Genomic DNA, 16,020 nt, shown 5'->3' with positions numbered 1-16,020 from the left:
TCGAGTTTAGATACTATAATACAATGAACTTTCTTATCTTTCCCATTAAAAAAAATCCTGATGAAAATGTATCTAAATGTGGGATTATCTTGGGTCAAAAAGGGCTCTAAAGGTCTCTGCTTTCGGAGTGCATAGAGGCTCCTCTGCAAAAAAATTGCACCTCAAGTAGCAAAACTTATTCGATTGTTACTTATTCTGATATTTTTATCGAGTTAATGATTTTGTCACCATGCAATGGCTGATATTTTGTAAACTCTAAAATGCGTCACATTATGCTTGGATACTGTAGTTCTGTAGCAGCAGCAGCAGCAGCAGGTAAATGACAAATCGTTTCTTTTTTCACTCTCTTCTGTCTTTTCCTCTCTCCTCTCCTCTCTCTCTTTTTCTCTGCAGGATCTTGAACTTTATGGTCCCTTCAGCCTAATGTCATTTTGTATGGGTTTCCTGCTGAGCTTGGAGCAGCATTATTCCAGAGTAGGAGTGTACAAAACAATTCCCTTGTTATAATATAATCCAGTCCACTCCCAGATGAAATTTACATTTCGGGCTCCTGACCGATTAAATCTGCCTTTTGAGGGAAGCCTGTTGCAAAAATTCCCAACATTAATCAACTAATGCTGTTGGTAAGGTTGAGTGTTATTTTTAATACTTTTTCTTGTCTAGTCACAAATTTTACTTCTTTAGTTCTTTATTCTCAGTTTAGCAAAGGACAAAAATTGAGAATTTTTCTAGATTTGTCATTTTTGTTCTTTTAGTGTTCTTATTGAAAAGTGTACACAGCTATTTCTGCTTATCACTTGTTCATCATTAACAATTACCAGTTGAATGAATTCTTTTTAGATTTATTCCAAGTTAATCAATTTGTAACCTGGCCAAAGGACAGTCTTACTTGAAAATTAGCAATGGTGTAGACAGTTGACCCCCTGAAACGTCATATTTTTGGATGTAATATACCTACCAAAGATCATTGCAAGCCTTTTTGTTATGTGGTCAGATTGAAAATGGTGAGCACTTGTTTAATTCTTAATTTTTCAAATATATTTGTGCAGTATGAAAAGAGGGTGCTCGTTGTATGGCCTGGAGATGCAGCATGAACTACTAACTGTCCATCTCAGCTGATTTAAACTCCAACCATACCATGCTGTATAAATTTAAGTTTTTTTTTAGTTTGGTTTCATGCATCCCTTTCCTGATCAGTAAAGACCTAAACTTTGACTTGCGATTTCCAGAAAGTCGGTGTTATACTTTGTATTTAGTCAAAGGAATCTCGTTTTAGATAAGTAGCAGATTCCAACAGTAAACTGAGATCTCATATGAAGTGGTCTAATGTTCTATATTATTAATATGAAATGAATAGAAAACATCTATTTTCATATCCTAGTTTGGCCATACATTCTTGTTTGCTTCCTTACTCTTAAGAGATTGAAAAGAATGTGAATGGTATACAAAAGTTATTTGAAAGCTCCTTTTTTTAACTACTTTGTAATTTGTTTTGAGGTTTATATTCAGTTTGGTTAGCTTGGAATGTTTTGAGTGCAAACAGCTGAGTTCGTGAAAGCAGATTCTATTTTGAATTCATTTATCCTAGGAATTTGAGAAAGACCTGAGTCAGGTCTGCAGCAAAGATGGGTCTGCAATTCATTATCTATTTGACAGACAGCTCTGTAACTCTCTTGGATGTGAGTTAACGTTTGGTCTATATTTAACAACATTAAAGTAAATGTGAAGCTTTGATTTCGAATAGATTCTTAAGAAATAAAGCAAAAAAATGGAGAATTCGGCAGGCTTGGTAGTATCTTCAGAGAAAGGTAGTATCAGGTAGTATCTTCATATTATACAAATAGTAACTATTTCTTGCTGTCCACAGATATTGGCAGTCCTGCTGAGTTTGTCCAGCTCTTCATTTTTATTTCAGATCTCCAGCATCCATGGTATTTTGTTTTTATTATTAAGAAGTACAGCAACCAAGTTATAAGGAAATGCTTAATGTTTGATGGTGAAGAACACTTTTTTTTGGGGCTGCATGGTGCTTCAATGGATGTTGGTGCAGTGGTTTTAGCACTGCTGTTTCACAGCCCCAGGGACCCCTGTTCAGTCCCAGATTCGTGTGGAGTTTGCAAGTTGTCCTTGTGTTCGCATGAGTTTGCTCCAGTTTCCTACCACGGTCCAAAGTCATGCAGAGTAGGTGGATTGGCCATGCTGAATTGTCTCATAGGGTCTGGGGTGAGCAGTTTGGATGGATTAGCCATGGGAAATGCAGGTACAGGGATAGGCTAAGGGGGTGGGTCTGGGTAGGATGCTGTTTAGAGGGTCAGTGTAGATTCAATGTGCCAAGTGGCCTGATTTCACAATGGGGAAATGCTATGAAATCTGTGTAGAGTAATCAACCTTGCAATAACTAATCCACTTAGATCCTTTTCACCTGTTGTATCACACTAGTTTTGTATTCCTTTGTGTCTCTCTCCTGCAGCTAACAACAAATGAATGACAGCTTAATCTTGAATTCACTGATCAAGGGCAAAACTAATTGTACAGTAACAAGTACATGGCTCACTAGTGGAAGCTAAAGTATATACCACATTTCAAGAGGTTGCACTACTTGCATATTTTGTTTAAAACTATGGTTCAGTGTAGCTGTGCCACGGTTTCATACTTCGCTTCCACATACATGTTCCATATGCAACACAATGAGCTCAAGTTGACTGAAATGTATATAAGTACTTGCAATGTTTGTTTCGTCAGAAATACCTTTATTACTCTGTGTGGAATTAATTGTTTCACTTTGTCGTCGTCAGCCTGTTCAGTAATGCTGCATGCATCTTTATTCCACTGCTTCTGAAATTGTCCGTTTTTCTAATTATCTATAAATAATTGATGCTATATTGGAGTCAGCGGTAGCACTTTAACCTTGTATTTTAAGCCATCAACTAGAGACCTGATTGCATAACCTAGACTGGCTCTTTATTTTTTAATGAGAATTGCATTATTGGAGGTACTTTCTTTTGAATAATACCTGAAACCGAAAGCCAACATATTCTTTCTGGAAGAAATAAGATATCCATTATTGGCAATGCCAAAGGATGGAACAAAACTTCGAGACCATTTGCATTGATATAAACTTACAAAGCCACCTGTCCATGGTCAGAGAACCTGTCAATGGCCAGTCCATTACTAAAGTTCATTTGAATTCCTTAATAGTAGTGAAACCAATTTCATTTTTTAAGCTTTTTGATTGTAAAGTTAGTAATTTTGAAGCCCATTATATAAAATACCATACAGCTGATTCTATTATTCCAGTTGTTTTGGAGATAACAGAATATAGGGAGTGAACACTCATTTAAAACTATATGGTTATTCAAAAGCATATAATGTCTGGACATTCAGAAATTGAACTGCTGGTAATGATATTTAGCCACTCATGGTAGTTGACTATGGAATAGGTTATCTAATGGCAAATTGTTGAAGGCCTCGGAGATAAATAATTTCAAGTTTTACATGTAATCGATGGAGTTAAAAGATGCTTATATTCAATGAATCAATGAATGTATTTCTGGAGCTCCTGCTCATTCATTGTGAGCATCTCAGATTACTCTGTGTGGAATTAATTGTTTCACTTTGAATATGCCAAGTTTCATGATTTGTGCCTCTTAATGCGACTCACTTTGCCAATCCTGGATCTGCATGTCTTTTGGCACGGTGGGGAGAAATTGCCCTGATGAAGGTGACTTGATATTTCAAGCCTGTCTACACTGTCATTCCTATTATTGTCATTGCTTCACTACTGAGTTTTTAAAAATGTGGTCAGTTTCCACCTGCTTTGTGACTTCGGGAATCTCCAGATAATCCTTAAAGTATTTCCTCTGTCCTCCTTGAGATTGAGCTCCACCCTTCAGTTGTGAAAAATTAATCTGCTTTGGATGTTGAGTACTTGGCATGTGAAGTACAATGTCAGTATAGAGTAATAAGCTGCTCTCTCCTGCAGCTAACAACAAATGAATGACAGCTTAAACAGCTTAATCTTGAATCCACTGATCAAGGGCAAAACTAATTGTACAGTAGCAAATACATGGCTCACTAGTGGAAGCTAAAGTATATACCACATTTCAAGAGGTTGCACTACTTGCATATTTTGTTTAAAACTATGGCTCAGTGTAGCTGTGCCACGGTTTCATACTTCGCTTCCACCAAAAAAGCCCAGGGTCAGGTGGGAGGGGGAGGGTCATCTTCCTTTTATATTGTATGGAAGTAACCCGACAAAAGTAATCTATTATGATTTTTGAAAATCAGAGGTAATAACAGAAAATGTTGGAAATGAACAGTTTGTCTCACAGCAACCATGCGTGAAGTTCTCATCAGTATTTAAGGCAGCCATTGTTATACCAGTGGGGGAGACAGACTGAACTGCAGTACCAGAAGGCATTTCTGACGAAACAAACATTGCAATTACTTATATACATTTCAGTCAACTTGAGCTCATTGTGTTGCATATTTATTCATTTGCCAAATTAAAGTTGGAATTCCCTCTCATTGAATTAGAGAATTCTATCCCTAATACACACAGCAGGAGGACTGCCCCAGCTCAAAGAAGGCAGTTCACCACCACCTTCTTAAGGGCAACTAGGGATGGGCAAGAAATGCTGGCCAGCCAGCGATGCGCACACCCCACAAATAAATAGAAAAAAAAACTAAAAAGGCATAGGCATGTTGTTGACCAATCGCCACTCATGCACATGTACATGTTTGTTGTATGCAGGTAGCATTTGTTATCTTTAGGTTACAGCACATGTTCTTTAACTTTATCCCTCCCCAGCACCCTTTACTTATGCTGCTCCCTGCTGTGTGCTATATCCCAAAATCCTTTCAGTCATCAATAGTCTCCTTTTGCCCTTGTCCTTGTTTAACTGCTTCGTACTTTTCCATCCTTTCATTGTTATTCCTTTAATTCTAGCTATACACTGATCTAGTTCCGGCTTCAGAGCTGGGCCTATCCATTGACTGGAAAGCTGGCAGCAACTCTATCACAACCACTCTGGGATCGCCCAGATCTGATTTTAATGCAGCCAAACACTTATCTGGTTGGCAACTGGGTCCATGGCGTCTTCTGGGCAGGTCTAGCCTTTGAGAGTTGCTATATACATCAGAGTTGGGAGCTTTCAAATAAAGGCAGCTGTGATCATCAGTGAGGTCCTGGGGTCACTGGGGTCAAGAAAGGAGGCCGCAACAAGGTGTGTGAGTTTAAAAAAGTGGGAAGATGTGAGGAAACTTGTTATGGTGGTCTCTAGACGCTTTTCAGAATTTAACTGCCAGCACTACCTCCCTCCCCACCTTGAAACAAACTTTCCCCTAGTGCTGCTCAAATTCAGCAATGATGGGGTGAGATGTGTTTTAAGAGATACTTAAAAGCCTCGATTGTTCTTCAGGCAGGAACACCGTCCTTGGCCCTGACTTAGTTGGAAAGGCAGCAAGTTCTCCTTGTGATTCCTGTCTCATTATAATATTCTCATCCTCTAACTATCCTTTCCGGACAACCTTGGAAGAATTTTACATTCTGCCCAGAGTTATGTTTCATTAAATGAAGGAAATGTTACAGGCCTGAAACATTAGCTGTCTTTGACTCTCCACATATGCTGCTGGACCTGCCGAGTTTCTCTATCGTAGAATCCCTACAGTGTGGTACTGGGGCATTTGACCCATCGAGTCCATACCGAATCTCTGAAGAGCATCCCGCCCAAACCCACCCTATCCCTGTAACCCTACGCTTCCTATGGCTGACCCACGTAGCCTGCACCCTTCATCCTTTGCTGAAATTTACAACAGTTTCCTGTTCTGCACTTCAACATTGTGAAACTTTTGCAAACTTGTTGTAATTACTCAGCAGTAAATTTGATAATGTCAGTTTGTTTTCTTATTGCAGATTGTTCATCTCTGCAACTTCGGAAGCTAATGTTGGAACTATTGCAGCGATCCCCATTAATAACCAGTTTCAGATTATACAAGGTACAAGGAGCAGCAGCTCCAAAACTTTGATACTCGGATAATGCCAGACATTAATACTTATAATGGGAAATGGCTGTGTATTTTAATAACTCTAATCTTAGTCTCCTTTCTATAACTACTTTCTTATCCAGTAATACAATTGTTTTCCTATATAAACAATTTGAATATGAGTTAATTAAATAGATTAATGATTCATTGTTAGTATTAGAACGTGGTGTGCTGCAGTGTAATGTGCTTGATGTATAATGATGTATAATTAGATTCCCTACAATGTGAAAACAGGCCCTTCGGCCCAACCAGTCCACACCTCCCACCCAGACCCATCCCCCATAACCCACGTAACCCCTGAACACGACGGTCAATTTAGCATGGCCAATCCACCTAGCCTGCACATCTTTGGACTGTGGGAGGAAACCGGAGCACCTGGGGGAAACCCACGCAGACACGAGGAGAATGTGCAAACTCCACACAGACAGTCGCCCAAGGCTGGAATCAAACCCGGGCCCCTGGTGCTGTGAAGCTGCAGTGCTAACCACTGAGCCCATAATGATATAAATCTGTTTTTGGATCTGCAGTTCTTGTATGGTTTCAGCTATAGTTAACCAATGCTGATCATAAGGAAATACAGAGATAAAACTCTCAGGCTTAATGGCATTTTGAACATCAATGGTCTGATTCAGGCAGTAGTCCAAGTGAAGTTTGCCTTTGTGTATACTGCAGAATTATGCACGGTTTGAAGGAATCTTTACATTATCTTGCCTAATCATAGGGTTTAGAAAGGGTAGGGGCAAGGTATTGGCATGCAGACAGGATTGGCTGACTGGTAGAAGGCAGAGTGTAAGAGTAAAGGGACCTTTTTCAAGATGACAGCTGGTGACTACTGGAGTTCTACAGTGGAGTTTTGTAGAGACTAAAACTATTCATTTTATACTTTTATGATATGGATAAAGGAACTAAACACCCTTGTTTCTCAGTTTGCAGATGATGCAAAGATAGTTTTGAGGAAGCATGGAGGCTGCTGAATGACTTAGGCTAGAAGAGTGGGCAAAGAAATGGCAGAAGGAATATAATGTGGGAGAGTGTGATGCTGTGCACTTTGGTAGGAAGAATAGAGGTGTAGGCTATTATCTAAACTAGGAAAGGCTTCAGAAATCTGAAGCGCATAGAGACTTGGGAGTCCTAGTTCGGATAAAGATTAACATGCAGGTTCAGTTGGCAGTTAGAAATGCAAATGATACATTAGTTTTCATTTCAAAAGCACTGGAAAGCGCGAGCAGGGATGTATTGCTGAGGCTGTATGAGGCACTGATTAGACTACATTTGAAATATTGAGAGTCGTTTTGAGCCCAGTGTCAAAGGAATGCTGACATTGGAGGGGGTCCAGTGTTGGGCCCCCTGACTAAGGAAGGACCTGTTGGTCCAGAGGAGGTTTACAAGAATGATTTGGGGGGTGAAGGGCTCGTCATTTGAGGAGCGCTTGAAGACTCTAGGTTTATACTCATTGGAATTTAAAAGGATGAGGGAAACTTACAGAATAGGGAGGCATGGGGGCTCAGTGGTTAGCAGTGTCTCTGTGTCAGGGACCCGGATTCGATTCCACCCTCGAGCGACTGTGTGTGGAGTTTACATATTCTCCTTGTGTCTGTGTGGGTTTCTACTGGGTTCTTCTGTTTCCTCCCACAGTGCAAAGATGTGCAAGTTACGTGGATTGGCCATGCTAAATTACCCATCGTGTTCAGGGATGTGTGTTGGCTGTGGGTGATTACAGGGATGGAGTCGGGCGGGATGGATCATTGTGGACTTGTTGGGCCGAATGGTCTGTTTCCACACTGTGAGGATTCTAATTCTAACACTGAAAGGTCTAGATAGAGTGGATGTGGACAAAATGTCTCCATTAGTAGGAGAGACTCTGATCCGAGGGCACAGCCTCAGAGTGAGGAGATAACCCTTTAGAACTGAGATGAGGAAGAGTTTCTTCAACCAGAGAGTGGTTAATCTGTGGAACTCATTGCCTTTGAGGACTGCGGAGGCCAAGTCGTTGAGTGTATTTAAGACATGTTATAGTTATGGCAAAGTTTGCTTCAACTGAAAACCTGGAATTCAAAACAAAATTTTTGCATCTGTTTAAGCATGTAAAGCCATGGCATCCTCTTCATCCCAGAGCTCAAATCTAATGCTGTCCACTTTCAGCGCCACTGACTTTCACCAGTATTGCAGATGCCTCATCTTTTTGTTATTATTGGCCTCCTTAACCTCAGTTTCTCTTAAATTGTGCCTGAGTTAACTAATGTCTTCTGAATGGAAATCCCCATCCCATCTTGCCTTGCACACCAATGTACACAATCGTCTTCAGCATTGTTTGAAAATTCGTCTCTCTCTCTCTTAACTAATCCACCTCTTGCCAATTTTGGTTATTAACTTGTATTGATTTCTAATTAAACCAGGCCTCATTTTAAACTCTACAGTTTCTCCAAGTGGTTCCCTCACATACTAATCTTGCCACTTTCTCCAATCTTTCTTCCTTTTCCAAATTTCAATCCTATAACTCTGACATTTAATGCATCACTGCTCACTATTCCATGCCCAGGTAGTGAAAGCTGGAGTGGCTTTGGTCCCACTGTCTGGAAATCCCTCCTTACACACCACCTTTAAGATTTTAATGTTACATATTTGAATGGTGAGTGAACTTTCAGCCATGTCTTACTCAATAAACTGTCAGATACTTCAGTATCATGTAAGAATTGTTTGCTTGCTTTCAGAGGCTGAGGAAGCTCTTTTAATTGATGACCCTTTTACACGTGAGTACTTACGCTATTTTGTATGGCTTTAACGTAAAGGTGGAGCAGTGAAGTCCTGTTTGTCTGCAATAGCCATTCATATTTTTTCTCATAAATATGCTCTTAAAATATAATTGTTAATCCCAGTATATACTAGTTTGCTCAATTCAGTTACGATTCTGGCAAATACCATTTTGTTTTTCAGTCTATCTATAATCAGGTCAGTTAAACCCCGACTCCCCATCCCCTGAAAAGAAACTACATGTGATTTCCTGCCCCTCTTGGAGTGAGAACTAGTAAGGACAGCAGTATGTGGAGTAGCTTGATTATTTTGTTTTGCGTCTTTAGCAACCCGTTTGTTTTAATCTAATCAATCACATAGAATATTCTCTCCTATTCTTGGACTTTAAGGTATAATGAATTATTGATTTTAAACATGAGAATTAATGCAAGGAAGGTGATCTGTTATATGCCACACACGGACACCAATGTGTCTCCAGCTCACACGTTAAATACTAAATCCTTTCCCAAGTCAAACTTAGCAGCCTTGAGTTAATAGTGAAAACAAAGTGAAATAAACCCACGGCTGAAATATCCTGGTCAGGACAAGCCTACCAGCCTTCTATCATTCTTGAAACTCCTGAGTTGATTGTTCCTCCTTAATTTTTGGAGAAGGAGTTGACCTTTAGTTTAGGACAAAATTGCTTGTTAGTACTCTGATCAGCTTCTACTTCAGCTAAGCCCGTCTTTTCAAGTTTTCTTTGCTCCATTGGGAACAACAAACATAGCATTATTTAGATTTCAGCTTCTGATGTGATGCTTCTCAAGTACACAGGTGAATTTATCTCAGTCTTCATAATTTCCTTTTAGATCAGCTGAAGGATGTTCTTGTGAGTCCTTTCTATCCCTCTAGGCAGCAATTTAAAAAAACAAGTTGTCCTCCAAGCAAGCAGGTGTCCTGAAGATTAACTTAGCTCCTTTATATTTTACATTTTTTAAGGACTAATACACCATCTACTGTACTTCTCTCACTATAAGTGGTGATGGTACCCAATGATATTTATTCATCTGGGTGTTGTTAATGAAGGGCAGTGCTTTCACCCAAATAATGGAATTCTCTCCATTAATCAGTCGTCATCTATCTGATTTAGTTGATGCAGTTGTATCTGTTTATCCACTTTTGGGGAGTTTTGACAGTCTTCCTATCTGTAAGAGCAATTTGCTGCCAAGCTGGATGAGATATTGCTAGTATCAGCTTGGTTTACTTTCAGACTGGACTCTGAAAGTTACAAGAAACTGTGCATATAATCTAAGATGACAGTCCAGTGCTGCGTTGTTGCAAGTGCTATTGTTCCGATGAGTCTTTTAAACCAAGATCTCACCTATCTGTTCAGCTAATTCATAAGACAAATTGTAGGAAATTCTCCCACTCCCCCCACCCCAGATAACATCTTTCTGTCATTAACCTTGCAAAGGAAAAGATTTACTGATCATTTGCCTTATTACTGCCTGCAAAGTGGGAGGTCCATTTGTCCACAAAAAAGTGACTGCACATGGAAAAATAATTCCAATTGAGCATCTTGAGAACCCCTGCGAAAGTCAACAGTGGAGGTGGGGCTGGAGAAGATATTAGAAACTGGAAGTGGAGAGCCCCCTGAACCTGTTTCTGGCTATTGCGGCTGTGTTGCGATGTCTTATAAAAACGGGTGATTGGTGATGTGATTATTTCTTCTGTATCTCTTTTGATTGGTCAATTGGGTTAAGTCAGCAGACTTTTTACACATGAAGAGTATGCTTGGGAAATTAACTTTTAATTAATTTGGATATTAAATAGTTTAAATACAATGGAAAGAGAGGGGCAGGCCACGAGTTGCCACTATTATGTGCGATTGAATTAATGTAGTTGCGAGCACAGTGAACAAAACATCAAGTGGTGACTGCTCGAGGAAATTCAGCTCAGAATTGATGAGCTGGAGTCCAAGCTGTGGACATTGCCGCACCTCATCGAGATTGTGAGGGGAAAATGTAACTGAATACTGTGTTTCAGGAGACAGTCACGCTCCTTGGATTAATTTGACATATAGTTAGGATCAGGAGAGTGTGTAACTGAGTGTGACATGTATTGGAATCCCTAATTTAGCTTTGGAACTGCCTTAGCTGGTGCCCTTGTCCAGTAGGTGCAAGGTTCTTTCACATGGTGTGGTACACATACTGCAGGGAGGATGGCCAAGCTGACCACAGCACTGAGGTACTGAGCCCATTTAAGTCACGGCTGAAAAGAAAAATGTTGTTTTAATAGATAATAGTACAGTTAAGGGAATAGATGCTGCTTTGTTTTTGCAGCAAAGAAAGAGCCCAGAAGACTATGTTGCCTACCTGGTGCCAAGGTTCAGGGCATCACTTTTGGACTGAAGAGAAACCGGCAGTGAGAGGGGAAGGATCCAATTCTTGTGGTCCACCCAGTTACCAAATACACAGGTAGAGCTAACGAAGAAGTTCTGTTGCGGGATTACGAGCAGCTGGAGACAAAATTATAAAGCAAAACCACTAAGGATATAAACTCCAGGAATACTATCAAAGCCACATGCAAAGTGATGTAGAATAATTAATATGAGTGAGGTAAATACATGGCTCAAACAATTGCCTGACAGAAATGTGTTTCAATTCAAGAGGCACTGGAACCAGTACTAGGAAAAGCGACAACAGGCTCATCCAGGCTGGCTTCACTTGGACTAAGTTGATCCAGTTTTCTGGATAATTTCAGAACTAGGACTGTAAATACAGCTTTAAAATAATCAGTGGAGCAGAGAGTTCAATTGAAGCAAAGTTTTATTTAAGAAAAAGCAAGGATACTGTGGAGTGATGAGATGAACGTTAATCTGACCAGAAGGGACAAAATATCTGCAGATGATTACAACAGAATATGGAACTAGAATAAGTAGTAACGATATAAAGTCAAAGCTTGAGGCTGTTTATCTGACCGTATACAGCATTTGTAGCGAGATGAATGTATTGATGGTGCAATTAGAAATAAATGAATATGACTTCATAGCTATTACAGAGACATGGTTGCAGGTTGACTAGGACTGGGATCTCAATATTCAGAGGTACTTATTCAATAGATAAATATCTGTTTTTCTATAGATAGAAAGAAGAAAAGGTAAAACAGAAAAGGTGGAGTGGTAGCATTATTAACAAAGGAAGGTATCACTGTGGTGGTGAGCAGTAGATTGTAATGTGAATTCAGTTTGGTTGAAGCAAGTAACAGAAAATGAAAGAAATCATGATGGATGTGGTCCATAGTCCTCCAACAATTTACCCCTTTGTAGGACAAAGAATAAATCAAGAATTAATGGAGGTGTAAGAGAAAAATGTTGGTGCTATTATGGGTGATCTTAATCTGCGTGTTGACTGCACAAATCATATGGGCAAAGCTAACAAGGAAGTTGAATTTGTCGAGTGCATCAGGGATTGTTTCTTAGAGCAGTAACCTACTCGGGAACAGGCTATTTTATATTTAGCAATGTGCAATGAAATAGAATTAATAAGAGATCTCATAGTTAAGGACCTTCTAGGGGTAGTAATCAGAGCATGGTACAATTTCAAAATCAGCTTGAGGGAACGTTGTTTGGGTTTCAAATGACTATCCTCTAATAAGAGCAGTTACAGAGGCATGAAAACAAAGAGGCCTAGGAAGTAGACTAAAGGGAAGCTCTGTAGCTGATTAGTTTCTGATGTTTAAGCAATATTTCATAACACTCAGTAGAATGTACTCCAGTCAAAAAGAAAGGCTCAGTGAGAAAAATGAACCACCTGTGGTTAACAAAGGCAGTGAAGGAGAGTGTCCAATCAAAAGATGGCAGACAGTGAAAGCTAGTGGTAGGCCAAAAGATTGGAGCGTTTTACAAACAAGTGACAGATGCTTGAAAAGATAATAAAAACGGAAAATCGATGATTAAAATAAATTAGAAAGAAATGTAAAAGCAAACAGCATTATAATCAGGCATATAAACAAGAGGATAAGTGAGTGAAAGGTCATGTGAGTATGTGACAGAGAATTGAAAGTGGGGAAATGACATAGTATAAACCAATATTTTGCATCATCCTTCATGGTAGAAGAGACTGTAAACATCCAAAATATGTCAGACAAACAATGTGCTAATTGGAGCAAAAACAAAATTGCTGGAAAAGCTCAGCAGGTCTGGCAGCATCTGTGGAGGAGAAAACAGTTACGTTTTGGGTCCGGTGACCGTTCCTCAGAACTGATGGTGGCTGGGAAAACACCAGTTTATATGCAGAAAATAGGGAGGTGAGTGGGGTAGGGAGTAAACGACAGGATAGAGCCCAAAGAGTGTTTAGGGACTGTTAGTCACGAACAGTCCCCATTAACAACTAGTCACCCTCCGAGCCTCATCATGAGCAACTCTTTTGTCTGTCCAACGGTCTTCCTGTCTCTTAGGGAGTAAACGACAGGATAAATCCCAATCCCACGCATCTCCCTATTTTCTGCATATACACTGACGTTTTTCCTGCCATCATCAGTTCTGAGGAAGGGTCACTGGACCTGAAATGTTAACTCTATCTTTTCCTGCACAGACGCTGCCGGACCTGCTGAGCTTTTCCAGCGACTTTGTTTTTGTTCCTGATTTACAACATCCTCAGTTCTTTTGGTTCTTATGCTAATTGGAGGTCTTGAAACAGTCTGTCGTGAGGAACAAAGTATTTGACAATGAATGGACTGAAGGAGATAATCATAGAAGGAACTGATGGTCTGCATCCAGGCGCTTGAACGGAGATAGCTGCTTAGTAGTGAAATATCTGTTGTTGGGGGGAGAAAAGCTTTCAACCCATTTAATAAAGAAGAAATACCAGGGCATATATAAAATCTTAACACAATCAGAAACATAGTTTTGTGAAAAGAAAATCATGTTTGACAAATTTGTTAAAGTTCTTTGAGAATATAGTGACCAGAGTTGATAAAGATAAATCAGTAGATATAATATACTTTGATTTCTAGATGGCATTGAATAAGGAGCAGATAAAAGGGAATTACATAAAATCTGACCTTACATTATGGTTACTGTGTCGTCATTGATTGGTGATTGGTTAACACACATATGATGGAGTAAGAATTAATGGGTCTTTTTCAGGTTGGAAAGATATAAGCAGTAGACTGCTAGAACAATCAGTCCTAGAACCTTAATAATTTAACATCTATATTAATGACTTGGATGAGAAGGCAGAGTGTAATGTACTTAACATGGTGAGACTACAAAAAAAGTGTAATGCAGAAGAAAATGATTGTTCTTATGCATGAAATACAAGATGCTCGTGCAGATTGCGGCAAGTATTAAAAAGGTAAATGGAATTTTGGGTTTTATTGCTGGGGGTTGGGGTGGGGTTCAAAAATAAAGTCATCTTGCCACTGTATAATGTATTGATGAGGCCAGACCTGGAGTACTGTGTGCAGTTTTGATCCCCATATTTTACATAGAATGCCCTGGCCTTGGAGGCAGTTCAAAAGAGATTCATTTGGCTTATTCCTGGGATGGAGGGGTTGACTCATCAAAAATGGCTAAACAGGTTAGGCCTATATTAATTAGTGTTCAGAAGAATGAAGTGATCTCATCGAAACATACATGACTTTGAAAGGGTTTGCCAGGGATTGAAATTGCTTCCATTAGTGGGTGGATCTTGAACTAGGGAGCACAGTGACAAAATAAGGGGACAATCATTTAAAACTGCGATGCATAGGAATTTCTTCTCTCTGAGGGCAATTAAAGTCTGGAATTCTCTACCCCAGAAGCTAGATCATCGAGTACTTAGAGAAGGTAGGTAGATCTTTGAAACATCTATAAGTTGAGTGCTAAAAGGAGCCAGCACGAAAGAAGAGTTCAGACCTGGGACAGATAAACCACGATGTTAAAGAATGGTAGAGCAGGCTTGAAGAGAAAAATGTCCTACCCGTCCTGTTTCTTATTTTCTAAGGATTTGGAAGGTGTTAGATGTCGGGTGCCCTGATAAATGCATCCTTTTGACCTCACTATTGGGCAGAGTGAATTCAACTACATTTTTTTGAGTTGCATCAGGCAGGATTAAAGTAACCACTACGTTGTGCCCAAAAGCTCTACTCCTGTTTTACTGCCACTACAGTCAAAGTACGGTTTTGTTACCTTTTGAACTCAGTTTCTCAGTTACTCTCCTTACTGACCTTTCATAGTGTACTCCTTACTAAATGACTAACAGTCAGTGAAAGCAGTTCCTGTGATTGATTGATTGTTTGTCTTTTTCAGGTTTATGTAGGATCCGTATACAAGGGGACCGAACAAACTACCTCTTTGAGCTGCCAGATGATGAATGCTGTTTGAGTTTCCTCACTGAAGTGAAAAAGGTCCAACAAGGTAGACCAGATGCTTGACATGTAAAGTTGGAGAGAAATTGACTTCTTTGGGACAAACATAACACTTGACTTGTTTTCTCCATTCAATGAACAACTTGTAAACGATTTTGGTTGAAGAGTTTATTCAAAAAATTGCCATGGATTCAACTTCACAATCATTTGAGCACTATTGTGATATTTACAAATGGTTTTTGTCAAGTGTTTGGAAGATACAGAAAAAACAATGATATCTTTGTATATAGAACATAGGGCCTGTACTGTGCTGTACAGTTCATCTGCCCATGATGTTGTGCTATCTTTTACCCTGAACTTAAGGCCTATCTAACCTCCACCCCTATCTTAGACTATCATCCATATTAAAAATGTGTGGAGTCCATATTAGCATTTAATTTGGAATTAAAAGGGTAAATAAACAAACCACAGGTTATAGGAGTAGGCCTAGTTGTATTGCTGCTAGACTATTAATCCAGAAACCCAGCTAATGTTCTGGGGACCCGACTTTGAAGAACAGAAAAGTTGACATTTCTTTTGGGACCCAGAAGAAGGGTCCTGACCCAAAGCATCAGCATTCCTGTTCCTCTGATGCAGCCGGGCCTGCCATGCCCCTCCAGCTCCACACCCCGCCATCTCCGACTCCAATATCTGCAGTTCTTGCCATCTCAGTGGGAGATTTTTTTTTGGTTGGAGATGCCCAAAAGGCAAACTTTGATTGGAACCACTAGATACAACTGAGTACCAATGCTGATGGAGGAAATCTGAGCCTTCAGTGGAGCAGATCCCGTACTGAAAGCATAGTAGTTTCGAGTCTAGACTAATGAAGTGAGAAAACACCTAAGAGTACGCATT

The 16,020-nt window shown here is 39.7% G+C and overlaps 1 protein-coding gene across 6 annotated transcripts in view; it reads left to right on the top strand.

Annotated features, from left to right (window-relative positions):
* The window catches only part of ocrl (OCRL inositol polyphosphate-5-phosphatase), a 101,995-nt gene that overhangs the window by 15,985 nt on the left and 69,990 nt on the right, over positions 1–16,020 (top strand). For 3 of the 6 annotated variants that reach the window (XM_059651451.1, XM_059651449.1, XM_059651454.1), the window contains 3 exons: positions 5,915–5,997; positions 8,757–8,795; positions 15,068–15,175. In XM_059651451.1, coding sequence (XP_059507434.1) covers positions 5,915–5,997; positions 8,757–8,795; positions 15,068–15,175 — 230 coding nt within the window. Of the gene's footprint in view, positions 1–393; positions 624–5,914; positions 5,998–8,756; positions 8,796–15,067; positions 15,176–16,020 lie in introns of all 6 variants that reach the window. The other 3 variants (XM_059651453.1, XM_059651450.1, XM_059651452.1) reach the window with 2 other exon arrangements.

Source organism: Stegostoma tigrinum, chromosome 15, assembly GCF_030684315.1.
Source record: "Stegostoma tigrinum isolate sSteTig4 chromosome 15, sSteTig4.hap1, whole genome shotgun sequence".
NCBI classification, from domain to species: Eukaryota; Metazoa; Chordata; class Chondrichthyes; order Orectolobiformes; family Stegostomatidae; genus Stegostoma; species Stegostoma tigrinum.
The sequence above is the reverse complement of the archived record's forward strand: the minus strand, read 5'-3'. Positions and strand labels throughout refer to the sequence as shown.